This window comes from Apteryx mantelli, chromosome 24 (assembly GCF_036417845.1).
Source record: "Apteryx mantelli isolate bAptMan1 chromosome 24, bAptMan1.hap1, whole genome shotgun sequence".
In the NCBI taxonomy this organism is placed as follows: Eukaryota; Metazoa; Chordata; class Aves; order Apterygiformes; family Apterygidae; genus Apteryx; species Apteryx mantelli.
The window spans coordinates 16,883-32,389 of record NC_090001.1 but is presented as its reverse complement, the minus strand read 5'-3'; the positions used below and the strand labels follow the sequence as shown (position 1 = coordinate 32,389).

Below are 15,507 nucleotides of genomic sequence, written 5' to 3'. Positions count from 1 at the left end.
GCCCATCCATCACTGACCCCAGAGCTCTGGTCTCTGTTATCTACTGCCCGATACTCTGGAGAGCTGGGTTGCTACTCAAGGGGACCTAAACACACTGCAGATTTGGGCTTGCAGGAGCCTCCTGAAATTCAGCCAAGGAAAGGGCAGAGTCCTGGACCTGGGCTGGAACAACCCCAACAGCCCCATGCAAAAGACGGCCTAGGTGATGACTGGTGAGAGAGCAGCTTTGCAGAAGAGGACCTGGGGCTCTTTGCGAGAAAGCTGAAGAGGAGTCAGTAATGTGCCCCGGTGGAAAACACCATCAACCGAGATGTGACTCCCAAGGCCCCCTAGTGCAGACAGAAAAAGGAGTTGAGATCCGTGGGTAACCTGACCCCTAAGCCACGAATTTGCCCTCACTAGAGAAAAAAGATGACAAGGTTGCAAAATTTCCCACCGGTAGCAACACTACTTTATTGTCTTTATTTGCACAATAGTGCACAACTGCTATGAGCTCTGGGTGAAAGCCAGAGCTTTCCTGAGTGCTTTTCTGAGGGCCTCCCTGACCTCCCTGTTCCGCAGGCTGTAGATGAGGGGATTGACCAGGGGCGTGAGGACGGTGTAGAAAAAGGAGAACACTTTGTTGAGCTGCCTTAGCCGGGGGGTTCTGGGCAGCATGTAGACAATGATGAGGGTGCCATAGAAAACAGTGACAACGGTGAGGTGAGAGGAGCAGGTGGAGAAGGCCTTCTGCCTGCCCACGCTGGATGGGATCCTCAGGATGGCAGCTATGATGCACATGTAGGAGGCCAGCGTGAACAGAAAGGGGAGGACCACATCCAAGAAGCCGAATATGAAAGCAACGAGCCTGACCTTCCTGGTGTCACTGCAGGCAAGCTCCAGCAATGGGGTAAGATCACAGAAGAAGTGATCTATTGCCTCGGGGCGGCAAAACTTCAGCTGCGCCAAGAAAGGAGTCACTGCTGTAGGGATAAGGAATCCCATTAGCCAAGACCCAGCCGCCATCTGGAAACAGACCTTCCAGGTCATGAGGCTGGCATAGAGCAAGGGCTGGCATATGGCCAAGTACCGATCGTAGGACATCATGGCCAGCAGGTAACACTCTGCAGCTGCAAAACCGCCAAAGAAATAGAACTGAGCAATACAACCATGAACAGAGATGGTCTTGTTCCCGGTCAGGAGGCTGGCCAGCAGTCGAGGCAGGATGGTGGAGCTGTAGCAGATCTCCAAGGAGGACAGATTGCCCAGGAAGAAGTACATGGGGGTATGAAGATGCCGGTCTGCAACCACCAGCACAACGATGAGGATATTCCCAACCACACACATCAAGTAGATCATGAGCGAGAGGAGGAAGAGTGGTCTCTGGAGTGCTGGGATATTCCCCATTCCCAGCAGAAGGAACTCCATCGGTGATGTCCCATTGTCCCATTCCCATTTCTCCATCAGCATCATAGATCTGTCTTTCTTTTTCCTGCTTTCAAGAAGGAGGCCTGCAAAAAAAGAATATTTCTTTCTGTATTAAAACATGGGAAGAAAGTTTTTGCCAGAAGAATAGTCATGCGATTCTGCACTCAGCAAAAAACAAAACAAAACAAAACAAAAAAAACCTAAAGAATAGTTGAGGTTGGAAGGGACCTATGCAGACCATCTGGTCTAATCCCCCTGCTCAAGCAGTCAGCTACAGCAGGTTGCCCAGGACCATGTCCAGTCAGGTACTGAGTATCTTCAAGGATGGAGATTCCACCGCTTCTCTAGGCCACCTGTTCCAGTGTTCAACCACCCTCACAGTGAAGAAGTTTTCTTATGTTCAGATGGAATTGCCTGTGTTTCTGTTCGTGTCCATTGCCTCTCATCCTGGCACTGGGCACCAGTGAGCAGAGTCTGGCCCTGTCCTCTTGACACCCTCCCTTCAGATATTTATACACATTGATAAACTCCCCCTAAGTCTTCTCTTCACCAGGCTGAACAGTCCCAGCTCTCCCAGCCTCTCCTCGTATTACAGATACTCCAGTATCCGCAATCATCTTTGTGGCCCTTTGCTGGACTTGCTCCAGAAAGTCCATGTCTTGTACTTGGGAGTCAGAACTGGACACAGTACTCCAGATGTGACCTCACCAGAGCTGAGTAGAGGGGAAGGATCCCCTTCCTTGACCTGCTGGCAATGCTCTCCCTAAAGCAGCCCAGGATACTGTTGACCACCTTTGCCACAAGGCTGCATGGCTGGTTCATGTTCAGCTTGTCCACCAGGACACCCAGGTCCTTCTCTGCAAAACTGCTCTCCAGCTGGTCAGCCCCCAGAGTGTGCTTGTGCATGGATTTATTTCTCCTCAGGTGCAGGACTTCACACTTCCATTTATTGAACTTCACGAGGTCCCTCTCTGCCCGTTTTTCCAGTCTGTCAAGGTCCCTCTAAATGGCAGCACAATCACCTGGTGTATCAGCCACTCCTCCCAGGTTTGTATCGTTTGAAAATTTGCTGAAGGTACATTCAGTCTCATCACCCAAGTCAATAATGAAGAAATTAAACAGTATTGGCCCCAGTGTTGACCCTGGGGGACACCACTAGTGAGTGGCCTCCAGCTGGACTTTGTGCCACTGATCACAACCCTCTGAACCCAGCAGTCCAGCCCGTTTTCAGTCCACCTCATGGTCTACTTATCTAGCCACATTTAATCAGGTTGTCTATGAGCACGCTACGGGAGGCAGGGTCAAAAGCCTTACTGAAGCTGAGAAAAACAACATCTACAGCTGATGGATGAACATCCATTGACATTCCCTTTATTGGCTCCATGGTGAGAAACAGGATTTTCCAGAGGGGAAAACCACTCATCTGAGGAGCATCCCCTTTTGACCACAGGCATGAGCTGCCCCACTGAGTTACTGTCTTTATACTGTGACATTAACAGAGAATGTCCTCCTGCTCGAGCTGAGACAGCCTTGTTTCCCGTGTTCGAAGTTATCCCCTTAGCACCCAGCTGAGATGTCGAGGAAAGAGATCCTTCCGCTCTAAGGCCTGAAACAGATATCGCAGAGAGGGGGGAAAAGGAAATCCCACTCCCAAAAGGACTCCTCAAGTGAAAGCATATCATGCCAGGCACCTTTTCTCCTTGCACAAAAACAATCAGCCCTGCAAAGGCGGAGTGGTCCTGGCTCTCTGTAGCTCTTTTTGGAGGAGAAAAGATTGTTCCTAGGCAGCCCAGCTTTTTACACGGACATAGCTCTGATCAAGGGTTTCAAGCAGAGATGCACAAAGGACTTCACAGTGGACTGTCTCAGTCGATAGCTAGAATCTGCTCATTGGAGCCTCTCTGGGGAGAAAAGTGAGAAGAAGAAACTTTTTGCAGGGAGCAAGGGAAAAGCACAGGGAAGATCACTGGCTTGACATCTTTTCCTCCTCAGCGGTGGTTCCGGAGGGTTCAGGGGCTGCCTGCCTGAACACCGCAGCCCAGCAGCTGGACCTCAGCACGGACAACTGTGCTCATGGGGGTCCCTGCTCAGCACTGCTGGGCACTGGCGGGGGGGTCCCCAGTGTGCTGGGGTGAGGGGGACAGGAGCAAGGTCAGAGGCATGGCGATGCCCAGGACATGCCTGAATGCCTGGTCACGGAAAGTCTGTGCCTGAGACACGCAGCCCTCCGCCCAGTGCCCTTCCTGGGGGGGTTCACAAAAACAGGGAAGGAGAAAATCATTTCCCTGATGATTCCCTTCAGCTGCCATTAGACCTGTTACAGTGACTTAGAGACGCCAAAGGACGACACCCAGCTTGCCTAGAGAATTCCTGGGAGGGATGAGTCCCTCCAAACAGCCACACTCCCCCGAACTGACTTTACACTCACCTTCTCAACCGGGATGAATTGCTTCTGCAGGTGATAGTGACAGCGTTAGGAGAGGTCACCAGCATCGCTACAGAATGGCTGACATCCCCAAGCCTCTGCCTGGGTGCGTGAGAGTCAGTGCTGAAAAATCTGAGAGTCTCACACCAAAATTACAGGTCTTTGAATGACGGAGAGAAGAAAGATAGACAAGAGACAGAGACGGAAAAACAGGGAGACAGAGAGGCAGCAGAAGGGAAACAGAGATCGAGAGCAAAAGAGACACAGAGAAGGAGAGAAAATGATAGATGGAAGGAGAGTAGGAAAGACTCCCTGCCCAGACTGTTCCTCCATCCCGGCTGAGGTGGGTTAATGCCCCGGGGTTGGCTCCAACACACCAGCAGCCCAGCTGTAAGTCAGCATCCCCAGTCCCGCCCCAGGATCTCTGCTCTGCAGTGCCAGGGACTCGGGTGCGGGGGGAGTCTGGGGGAAGGAGGGAGCTGGGTGGGGAGACAAGAAGGAAAGGCCAGGACTGAAACTGTGGTCTCACTCACAAACTTTCCCTTTGCAAACACCCAGCAGCAAAATAAATAGCACCCTGACTTGTCTCAGGACATCTAGCACCAACCTCCAACCGTTGGCATGCAGGGGTGACCTCTGCGCTGATGGTGCCTCAGAATGGCGATCAAGGTCGGGGTCCCACCCTCTGCAACTTCCCCATCACATCCTTGTCTTCCCTGAACTCTCTGCAAACCCCAAACCAAGGCTCAGGCTTTGTCCTGCCATTGCCATCTTCTTCCAGCTGTTCCTGCAGGGAGACCCCAGAAGTACCAGAGAGTCCTGAGGTTTATAGCAGAAACAAATCTTCGAAGGTTCCTGCCACAGCTCAGCTCTCCCCAGGGATTGCAGAGAGTGAGCAATGCATAATTGGCTCTCAAAGGAGACTGGAACCTCTGATTTGGTGAGAACTTTGTAAATTCCTCCGGCAAGGCTTCCTTTCTTCATACTTCTGGGTCATTTCAACTCTGGGTCATGCTCTTTTGAAAAGGAACTGAAGAAGGCAGTGCTAGGACTCCTCCAGTCTCATGAAGCAGAACCAGGGGAGATGCCATGACATGGGATTCCCTTCCCCTCCCTGCAGACAACTGTCTATTCACTGACTCTCTCAGGTTTAGAGAGCCCTGATCGCCTGACTTGGTCCCTCCAGCCTCCCGCAATGGTCAGCAGGGAGGAAGAGGCTGAGCCACAGGCATTTCCTCCCAGCCATGGAGACTTGCCCTGGGCAATGGGGTGAGTCCCCCTGGGGTGCCAGGCTCTGTCCCCCGAGGGGGGAGAGCCCCCTAACCTGTCTCTGAGGCACAGGGGCCTGGCATGTTGGGGGTTGAAAGGATCAGAGCTACCGACATGTCCTCCTGGTTCAGGCCCATCTCTCCTTCCTGGAAGGTGCCCAGGGGCCTCCTTTGCTCCTGTTGTGGCACAAACGTAAGCTGCAGGAGGTCTGATTCCTCTTAATCGTGTTGGACTTGCGTGTCATGAGGTGCAGTCTCTTCAGCCACTGCTCTGGCTGGAAGGGGAGGGGGACGCGGACCCATGGCTGCAGACATTTGTGCTGTGGCTTCTAAGGACAAGAGACATTTGCCTCAGTGGGAGGATTGGGGTTTTTTTTATGTGAATCACAGTCATTTCAGTATAAGTGCCAACACAGGTGTGCGCACTGGAGCTTGACGCATGCTCTCCTCATCCCTTCAGGAGTGCTGATGTGCAGGAGACCTTTCCCTCTCCCTAGCCCTTGTAGTGTGTCTCTGGCCTCCAGCTGCCTTTTGGGAAGTCTGGGAATCACCTTGAAGCTCCGTGTCACCTCTCCACACTCTCTCAGCCTTTCTCTAGTACCCAGGAGTGTCAGAAATGGTCACAGAAACATGTATCATAAAATCGAATAATAATTTGTGTTGGAAGGGACATCCAGATGTCCATAGTCCCACCTGCTGCTCCAGGAAGGGTCAGGTTGACGTCAGACTACGTCGCTCAGAGCTTTATCCCATAAAGCCTTGAAAACCTCCAAGGATGGAGACTGCACAACCTCTCTGGGCAACCTCTTCCAATGCTTGACTACCCTCCTGGTGACACAAATGCTACCTCTGCCCAATCTGAACCACTCTCCTTTCAACTTCTGCTTGTTGTCTCTTGTCCACCCATGGTGCACTACTGTGAAGGGCCTCGCTCTAACACCATTATAATCACATCATAGGTATTGGGAAGCTTCAATTACTGTCCCCAAAGCCATCTTTTCTCCAGGCTGAACAAGCCCTCTTCCTTCAGCTCTCCTCACAGGGCAAGTGCTGTAACCCCCTGAGCTTCTTCATGACCCTCTACTGAACTCACTCCAGTTTGTCAATGTCTTTTCTATATTGCGGGCCTGAAACTGGACACAGTAATCTAGAGTGCTCTGGTGTGCACTCTACTGTGTCTAACAAGCACTGAGTCGTGGGGAGTGATCACCTCGCTTGGTCACACAGCCCGGGATGCTGTTGGCCTCCCTTGCTGCATGGGCACGCTGCTGGCTCATGTCCACCTTGCTGGGCACCATGACAGCCAGGGCCTTCTCCACAGGGCTGCTCCCGGCCAGTCTGTCCCCAGCCTGAATGACTGCAAGAGGTCTTCCTTCCGAAGGGGAGGATCTGGAATCGTCCTGTGGTAGTCTGTGTAAATATACAGACTAGGTAATCTATTTGGGGGTTCACCTGCTGTTTGGCAATTTAAAAGACAATCTTTGCTGGGGCATAATGTGGATGCTTCTTAACTGTTCTAGCACTTTCCTTCACAGACAAGCTGTAAGCAGAGTCACCAGTCAAAACCGGATCCAACTGGCCTTGAGGTGCAAGGGATGTATAACTATAGCATTCCATAAAAGGAAAGGCTTTTGATTATGACTTTTGATGGGTTAAAATGTTTCTCAAATATGTAAGAAAGTACATAAAAGGCCTTGTTCCTGGTGGCATGCAGAGACCACACCGGTGAGGCTTATTGTCGTCGTTGCCACCATGCGCTCTCTCCTACAGCTAGCTATGGTAAATGAAGCTTCTGCTGTGATGTAACCCCAAAGTACTGAGAATTTCTTAGACAGTCCTTTTCTGAATTCCATGAGGATCCTGTTGGCCTCTCTAGGTCCTTCTGGTAGCTGCCATGTCCTTGAGCATATAGACCAGTCCTCCTGATTTCTTGTCATGTGCAGGCCTCTCCCAGGTGACTGATGATGTTGTAAAACAGGGCAGGTCCCAGGACAGACCCCTGAAAGACTCCACTTCTTTATGGCCCCCAGGGACAGTACAACCCATCCACCTCTCTATTCTGAGCACAGTCACCTAACCAGTGTTTCATTCCTCTGGGCATCCACCCACCTAGACTATCATGTCCTGACTTTCATACAGGACTATTGTGGGAGACTGAAAAGTCCTGCTAAAGAAAACTTTAAGTGGCATTCACTGCTCTCCCCTCCTCCACAAATCCAGCTGTTTTATCCTAGTAGACAATCAGGTTGGTCAGGCATGATTAATCCTTGGGAAATCCATGATGACGGTTCACAGGCACATTCTCCTCTATGTGCCAAGTGGTTTTCCAAGAGGATTCACTCCATGATTTCCCCGGGGACTGAAGTGAAGATGGACTGAACAAACAACCAGCCTGCTGTTCCTTGGATCATGCTTTTGGCCTTTTTTGAAGAAGGGTGCAAACTTTGCTTTCCTCCTGCCATTGGGAAAGGATGCTGTCCAGTTTTCTCAGCATGGTCAGATGCAGCCCGCGGAGTCCCATGGACCTGAGATGTCGAGTTCTCACAGCTGAGTCAATCCTCATGCGCTGCTGGATCCTCATCCACAGTTCTCCTTCCTGAACTTTTGTGCTAATCACGGAGGTCTTCCTCAGCATTCTGTGTGCCCACTCTCACTACGCATCCAACTCCATTCAGCAGTGGCTCCACTGTTTCCATTTTTAAGCCTTTGACTGCTCATGAAGCCACAGAAGGTTTCCTGACAGGCAGCAGGGCCTGTGGCAGGAAGCGCAAATTCAGGTGCCAATGGGCACATGTGCAGAGGGACACACAGCACCCATAGCCATGCATTTAGACCCTTGGACATGTGAGGAGAGCTCCTGGCTCTCCCACTAGCCTTACATCATCAAAACATGGCAGAAGCTTCTCAGCCAGCTGCAGAGCAATGGGGTTGGGCCCCTTCATTTCCAAGTAGCTGTGGATGCTTCTCAGCAACATCAGGCTTTCCACACACATGGCCCTGTGAGCACCCTACAGCCACTCCATGATGTCTGGGAGGAGGCTCTGCATTTTCCTTGCCTGTGTGAAAGACAACTTCCTTTTGTGAAGCAAGGAAAGACACTCCGGCTGCCAAAAGTGCTGTGGTTGCTGATTTCCCATCAGGGCTCAGTGTCCAGGGCCAGGAATCTGCACACGCCATGGTTTGGCCACAGAGGGTGCAGTGCAGAGAACAAATCTCCAAGTGGGCCCTGATATACGGAGGGCCTCCTCTGTGTGGAGGAAGGCTGCTGCCTCTAGGCCCAGGAGCAGCTGGCTGCGTTAGCCTGGTGCTGCGTTCTGGCTCGTTGTCCCTCTCAGTGGGAATCTGGGCACAGCATTCTCACAATTGATGCCATTTGGAGCTGGCTTGCTTGGTGCTGGGACTGGATCTCTGCCTGGCACAGCCGAGAGATGCCAGCAGTGGGAGCTCTTCCCGGTGGGTACTGGTGCCTTTTTCCTTGTGCAGCACAGCCAAGGGCCTGGCATGAAAGACTTGGGGCAGCTGAATGGGTCAGCGGGGAGTTGGGAGCAGCCACCGCACCTCCTGATTGCCAGCAAAGTCCAAGCCACTGGGTGACCCACCACCTCCTGTCAAGCCCCAGGCTGCCAGCATGGCTTCACTCAGCTGCCTTCCTGGGTCAGCATGACCATCATCGGGGAGGTCTCATGTATCATGCAGGCTCTGCCAGGGTCCCTGTCCCAGGCCTTGCTGCCTGCCCAGGTTTTGCAGGAGCCCTACTCCAGCCCCTAACTTTGCCCCAACCCTAGCCTGGGTTTCCAGCTTGCTGAGCAAGGTCGGCAGATGCAGGGACAGTGTAGGATGGAGATTGCCTGGGCATAGCCAGCCTAGGTGTTTGCGTGCAGAGAGGCACAAGCAGGATTCAGCAGCCCTGTGTGCTGGCAGTCGGAGGTCTGGCACTGGGCATGTTGTATCCATCGGCCCAGGAGAGGTCCCTGCTTGGGGGCACACCGGGAGGGGAGAGGGGACCCAGAGAGGCAGGTGCCAGCCTGGGGCAAGCGAGGCCTCGTCTGGTAACTCACAGGCAGGGGAAGAATGTGGGTGTTGTCTCTGTCGGGGCTGGACTGCTTGCGCAGCAGCTGGTCCTCCAGCAAGCTCAGCAGCTCCCGCAGCATGTCCGTCGCAGCCGTGGGCTTAGCCGTCATCACCTTCCACATGGTCACAGCAGTGCTGCAGGCCCAGAGCACTCTCTCAGTGGTGCCTCCTTGGCCACAGTGCCATAGCCTGGGCAAGCCTTGGAGGTTCCCGGCTGTGTGGCAGCCCTGCCCCTGCCAATCCCCTCCTCACTGGGAGCCCCAAGAGAGTTCTGCCCAGGCAGGCAGGACATGACCAAGCTGAAGTCCCTTGTGCGGCAGGCAGGGAGCATGGCAGCTGCGCTCTGGGGCTGAAGGCATGGACACTTGGTCAGCTCTGGCTCCTGAAGGCCTGCTTGGTGCACCAGGGCTGGGAAATGGTGGGAGAGACAGACAGCCCTGTCCCTCGGGGGTGTCCTGGAGATCTCCTTGGCTCTCACCAACTTTGGGCCCTTCTCCCCATGGGATGAGCTCTCGAGGCTGATGGGCGCCACATCTGTTGCAGAGTGGGGAGCAGTACCACAAGCTCACGATACCTCATCAGGGTTCGAGGAAGCCAGCTGGCAAAGGGTCCTGTTTAGGGCAACCCAGGCTGCCAACTCCCTGACGTACTTCAGGCTCCTGTAGAGGCACCTTATGATCTGTGGCACCTGGAAGAGACATGGGTGAGAGTGGGGCTGCTGCCAGAGAGCAGCCATTACCCCAGTCCCCACTGAGATCTCCTTCCCTCTCCATCACTCCCCCCACTCCTTGCTGCCTTCAAAGGCTGTCGGGTGCCCAAGAACCCTGGGTCTGGCGGGGAGAGCAATGCCCCAGAGGGCTCAAGCCCCAGGCACACCAGCCGCAGGCTGCTTACATCTTCCAGCAGAGAGACAGTGTCCAGCATGAACATTTTTAGCATGTGGGTAGCCACCACCATGCTGCAGGTGCTGCAGTTCCTCATGCCCTCAATGGCTGTGACAACAATGTCTGTCCTCTCAGAAGGCTGCAGGTCTTTCACAAACAGCTATGGGAGGAAGGAGGTGAGGGAAGAAATGCCACGCTGTGTGAGAGGGAGGAGCGGGGCAATGCTGGCACCAGGGCCCCAGGAGAGCTGGGAGTAGGTGATGTGCTGAGCAGTGGCACCGTGGGGCATGTGGACAGAAGGCCATCAGGCCAAGGGAGGGAGGCTGGGGTCAGGGTCACAGTGCACTGGTTCTGCAGGCAACCACAGCTTGCTGGTGGCCAGCAAGGCTGGAGCTGCTGCTGTGACACTTGGAGTGAAGCAGGAGTAGTATTCTTGAAGATAAGAAAAGCAGCAGCCTTCCTAGAGACGATGAAGGGGCCCAAGGAAGAAGGAGAAGACCCCAGACCTAACTATTACTATTGGTCCAAACTATCACTTGAGGGGTGGAGAATTTAGATTGTAAGGGTATAATTGCCCAGGGATTTCTCTGTTCGGGGTCCCTCTTCGGAGGCACCCAGCTCGAGCTGTAATTACCGCACATGTGTCATTAAATTTTGTTTCTCTCCAATCTGACTTTGAACTTCTGCCTCAGCGGGAACCTAGGGTCGGACCCTGTTATGGTGGCTGGCGAGCCTAATTTTCCATAACAGTTTGGCACCCCAGATGGGACCCTAGGCGACCACTGTCGGGGCCTCTCGTCTCCAAACGATCATCTGGTGCCATCGGGTGAGTTCACCTGGGATCTCTGGCAACGGGAGGCACCGAGAGGGTGAGTCTTAAATTCCTGCCTAAATTCTAAATTCTGGTTTGGTAACAAAGGGCACTGTAAGGGGTACGCAGGCTGATCACCGTAAGGCGTATCAGGTACTACATTCTAGGCAGAGTGGGTTCGAGTCCCACCCCCAGGGTTTGAGTGGGTTCAAGTCCCACCCCCATGGTTTGAGAGGGTTCGAGTCCCATCTCACTCCGGGGTTTGAGAGGGTTCGAGTCCCGTCTCACCCCGGCTGGAAGGGGGGAGTGCGCAGCCTGATCAGTGTAAGGCACACCGCAAGACTAACTTAGAGTTACTCTGACGAGTGTGAGTGCGTGTGACCTGGGAACCGAAGGGGGCACCCGTCGGCTGACAGAGCCGCCCACTGCAAAGGGACAGCAGTCCTAGCAGTCAAAGAAAGACTCGGGTGGTGTGAACGTAGTGCCCAGAGAGAGAGTAAGAGAGAGAGAGAGTGTAATCATGCCGGCTGCAGGGGGTAATGAAAACTTAAATTCTGGTGTTACTGAGGGGAAAAAAAAAAAAAAGTATATTATAAGGAAGTGCGCTGCCTGATCAGCATAAGACGCACTTTTCAGGAACTCAATATGGGAAATAAGTCCGGCATAGAAAAGGGGACACCCTTAGCTGAAATTTTGCAAAACTAGAGTAAGATTGATGGTACCAAGAACCTAAGAAAAAGAAAAAAAAAAAAGTTTGATCCAACTATGTCAGGAGGATTGGCCATTCCTGACAAAGGCTGGTGACCCAGCGAAACAATGGCTGCCGCAGGGAACCTTTGATCATCAGGAGTTAACTTTCCTGCGTCACCATTTGGAGGATAGGTTCCCCAGACAAATGGATTATTGGTGTGTATGGGACAGCTGGGCAAAGAAAAATTTTTCTCAGAATGCTGCAAGTAGTGCAGCTGCTAAAACGCTTGTGGAAACCGCTCCACCCTATGTGCTATCCTCTGCTTCAACTTCTCTATACCCCCTCCTTGCCTTCCTCCTCCGCCTCTCAAGCCCCTTTGCATGTCGTTCCTGTGCCAGGAGACCCCCCGCCAGGTCCGGACGGGGCACCTTGGGTAGCTACAATGCAAATTTACTCATCCTGGGGGCCCCAAGATTGGATTGCATGGAGTCAACAAACTCCCAGGCTTCGGGAAGATTCATAGAAAGTGTTACAAATCGTAAGAGGAATACTGCGGGCGTATGATCCTAACTGGGGGGGATGTGCAAATGCTCCTTGAAGCCTCGTTCACTCACTCAATTCTGGATGCAAGTTGTCGCTGGACAGAACAAGGGGGTGTTGCAGCTGCTCGAACAGCCTGGCCGGCTGTGGACCCCAGGTGGAATTATAATGTAGAGGCAGCTTACCGGCAGTTGCAATTAGCCAAACAAGGCTTAGAAAAAGCTATACGTTTGGCAGGACAAAAGACTGTGAATTGGTCTAAAATAAGGGAGTGTCAGCAACAACCTGAGGAACACCCCTCAGCTTTCCTTTCCAGACTATTTAAACAAATCCGAATGTTTGGAAGGGGGATAGACCCAGAAGCCGAGGCTAACAGGCCTCTAATAGTTTCCACATTTGTAGATCAAACGGCCTCGGACATTAAGAAGTATTTTTCTAAACATGTTCCTGACTGGCCAGGGAAGTCTATGGACGAAATAGCACGTTTAGCCACATTTGTATATAATGGTCGAGCTGAAGAGAAGGGGAAAGAGAAGAGATGACAAAAGAAAGAGGAAGCGAGTGTGTGAGCGGCTGTGTTAAGAGACAGGTTTAAAGAAACTAGAGGAAGGGGGCGAGTAAGGGCCGGAGAAGACAGACAGAATCAAAGCAAACATATTGTACGCTTAGGAGTTAATGATTATTGCCATTCTTGCGGGGAACAAGGGCACTGGAAGAGGGAATGCCCAGTGAAGCCCCGCATGCCCAGGAATAGAGGGGACAGCATGAGACAGTCGAGTACTGGGAATGACACCAGGCAATTCCCAGCCAGCCCACAATGATAGGAGATGGGAGATCCAGAAAATACTGTGGGAGCTGGGGTGACTTCATGGGATATAGATTTGGACTTCAGGGGGCAGGTAATGGCAAATATAGAAAGTCAAGAAATTCCCTTCTTAGTGGATACCGGAGCTACCCTTTCCCTTTTGAATTTTGAGCCTAAAGGATGTAACTCGTCAGATAAAATAACAGTACAGGGAGTAATGGAAAAAGGCAAATGAACATTAACTAAGCCCTTATTCCTCACTATTGGAGGTAAAGAAGTGTGGGGACATGTCATAATTTCCATGGATTCACCCTTTTGCCTTTTAGGGAGGGATCTCTTACAAGCCTTGGACACTCAGATCTGCTTACAGCTGGAAGGGATGAAATTAATAATTATGGGCTCATGTGTTCTGGCTGAGACACCAGAACCAGAGTCAACTAATCTGCAAATTCCGACAGGTTTAGAATCAGTTCCTGGAAAGTTATGGAGCTCTTCAGGAACTGATGTTGGACTATTGAAATCAGCTAGTCCAGTCTCGATCAAAACAAAGGGGGGATTACCTTCCGCGGTTAAACAATACCCTATCCCAAAGGAAGCAGAGAAAAGTATGCAAAAGCAAATTGATCACTATTTAAAATTGGGTGTCCTTAGAGTTTGTGAGTCCCCATACAACACCCCGATTCTGCCAGTGAAAAAGAATAGGCAGGATTCTGATGGCGATCCAGAGTATCGGTTTGTAAAAGACTTAAGAGTTATAAACCAACATGTAATTGCTCCACATCCAGTAGTTCCTGACCCGTCAACTATATTACTACAGATACCCCATTGGGCAACTTATTTTACTGGGATTGATTTAAGTGCAGCCTTTTTTAGTATACCAGTAGCTGAGGACAGCCAAGATCTTTTTGCCTTCACTTGGAAGGGACAACAATTAACTTGGACTAGACTACCACGGGGATTTACTGGGTCTCTGACTATTTTTTCGCGTATACTTAAAAATGATCTTGCAGATATCGAACTTTCAGGATGTTCAGTGTTAATACAGTATGTGGATGATTTGTTATTAGCAAGTAAAGATTATGAGACTTGTTTGAAAGACTCTGTTTCTCTATGTAACGCTCTTGCAGAGAAAGGGCATCGAGCATCTCCGTCCAAACTCCAGCTGTGTCAGCGAGAGGTAAAATATTTGGGGTTTATCTTGAAGGAAAGACACAGATTAATTGATCCAGAAGGAGTAAAGGCAATTCTTGATATGCCCCATCCTATGACAAAAAAGCAACTCAGGGGATTTTTAGGAGCTGTAGGATTTTGCCGACCATGGATTCCCGGGTTGGGAGAGCTTACCAAACCTTTGGTCCCGGCAACAAAAAAGGAGGAGACAGAGCCTTTGACCTGGACTCCAGAAAAAGAGAAAGCTTTTACATGTGTAAAAAGGGTGTTGGTCTCAGCCCTGGCTCTAGGACTACCAGATTATAGTAAGACATTTGAATTATTTGTTCATGAACGACGGAGTAGCAAGTGGAGCATTCAGTCAAAAACTAGGTCCTCACCGTAGGCCAGTGGCCTCTTACTCCACCCAACTAGATGCGGTAATCAAAGGCACTCCAGGATGCATCGGAGCGATAGCAGCTACAGCAGCCCTTATTAGAAAAACACGACCTGTAGTTTTGGGTCACCCAATGACTGTGTATATGGCGCAGAAGAAGAAAGAGAATTGGAAAAAGTGGGAAGCGGTTCAAGATGAAAAAGGAATTTGGACTATCAGGGGTAAGCCCATCCTTTCCTTAAGGTATTTACTTTCTACGGATAGGTGATATCATGATCGTGGACACGGAGGAGCATCGACTGTCGCCTCATGTATTCTACAAACCTGGGCAGCTCCCGAGTGCATGTGGTTGCGAAATGCAGAACAACAACCTGCCCAACTGGCCAAAAATTTAACGATACTTATCCAAAGATTAACAGAGGAGGCCGCCCACGGGCTTATTTTCCATTCCAGCGTCTACAAATTGACTATGCTGACATGCCAGCAGCAGAAGGATTTAAACATCTCCTTGTGACAGTTGATCAACTCAGCGGCTGGGTGGAAGCCTTTCCTACCCACAAAGCAGATACGGCTGCAGTGATTAAAGCCTTGTTAAAGGAAATTGTCCCTAGGTATGGAGTCCCAGAAACTGTAGATTCAGGTAGGGGTTCGCACTTTTCAGCTGGAGTTTTAGGGAAATTATATCAAATGCTAGGAATTCATAGAGAATTGTACACACCTTATCATCCCCAGTCTTGAGGACAAACTGAGAGAAAGAACAGAACTATTAAAAACAAGTTAGCACGGGTATGTACACAGGCAAGTCTCAAATGGCCTAACGCCTTAAACTTAGTGCTGTGGGAAATTAGAACAACCCCTAGACAACCGGTGGGATTATCCCCAGCAGAAGTCTTATTTGGGCATCAATTGGCTCTACCAGGAACTTATATCCCGGCTAAGACCAGCCTGTTGGACGGAGATGAACAGCTAACCCAGTATGTTCTAGGTATGCAAAAAAGGTTTGAAAATCTTAAAATTATATATATATTTATTTGTGAGATAAACACTGTCAAAGCTCAA

The 15,507-nt window shown here is 51.1% G+C and overlaps 1 protein-coding gene across 1 annotated transcript; it reads right to left on the bottom strand.

Annotated features, from left to right (window-relative positions):
• Positions 1-486: 486 nt before the first annotated feature.
• On the bottom strand, positions 487-1,443 carry LOC136994091 (olfactory receptor 5B21-like). The gene has a single exon (XM_067310344.1). The coding sequence runs from the start codon at positions 1,441-1,443 to the stop codon at positions 487-489; it is 957 nt and encodes a 318-aa protein (XP_067166445.1).
• Between the last annotated feature and the right edge of the window lie 14,064 nt (positions 1,444-15,507).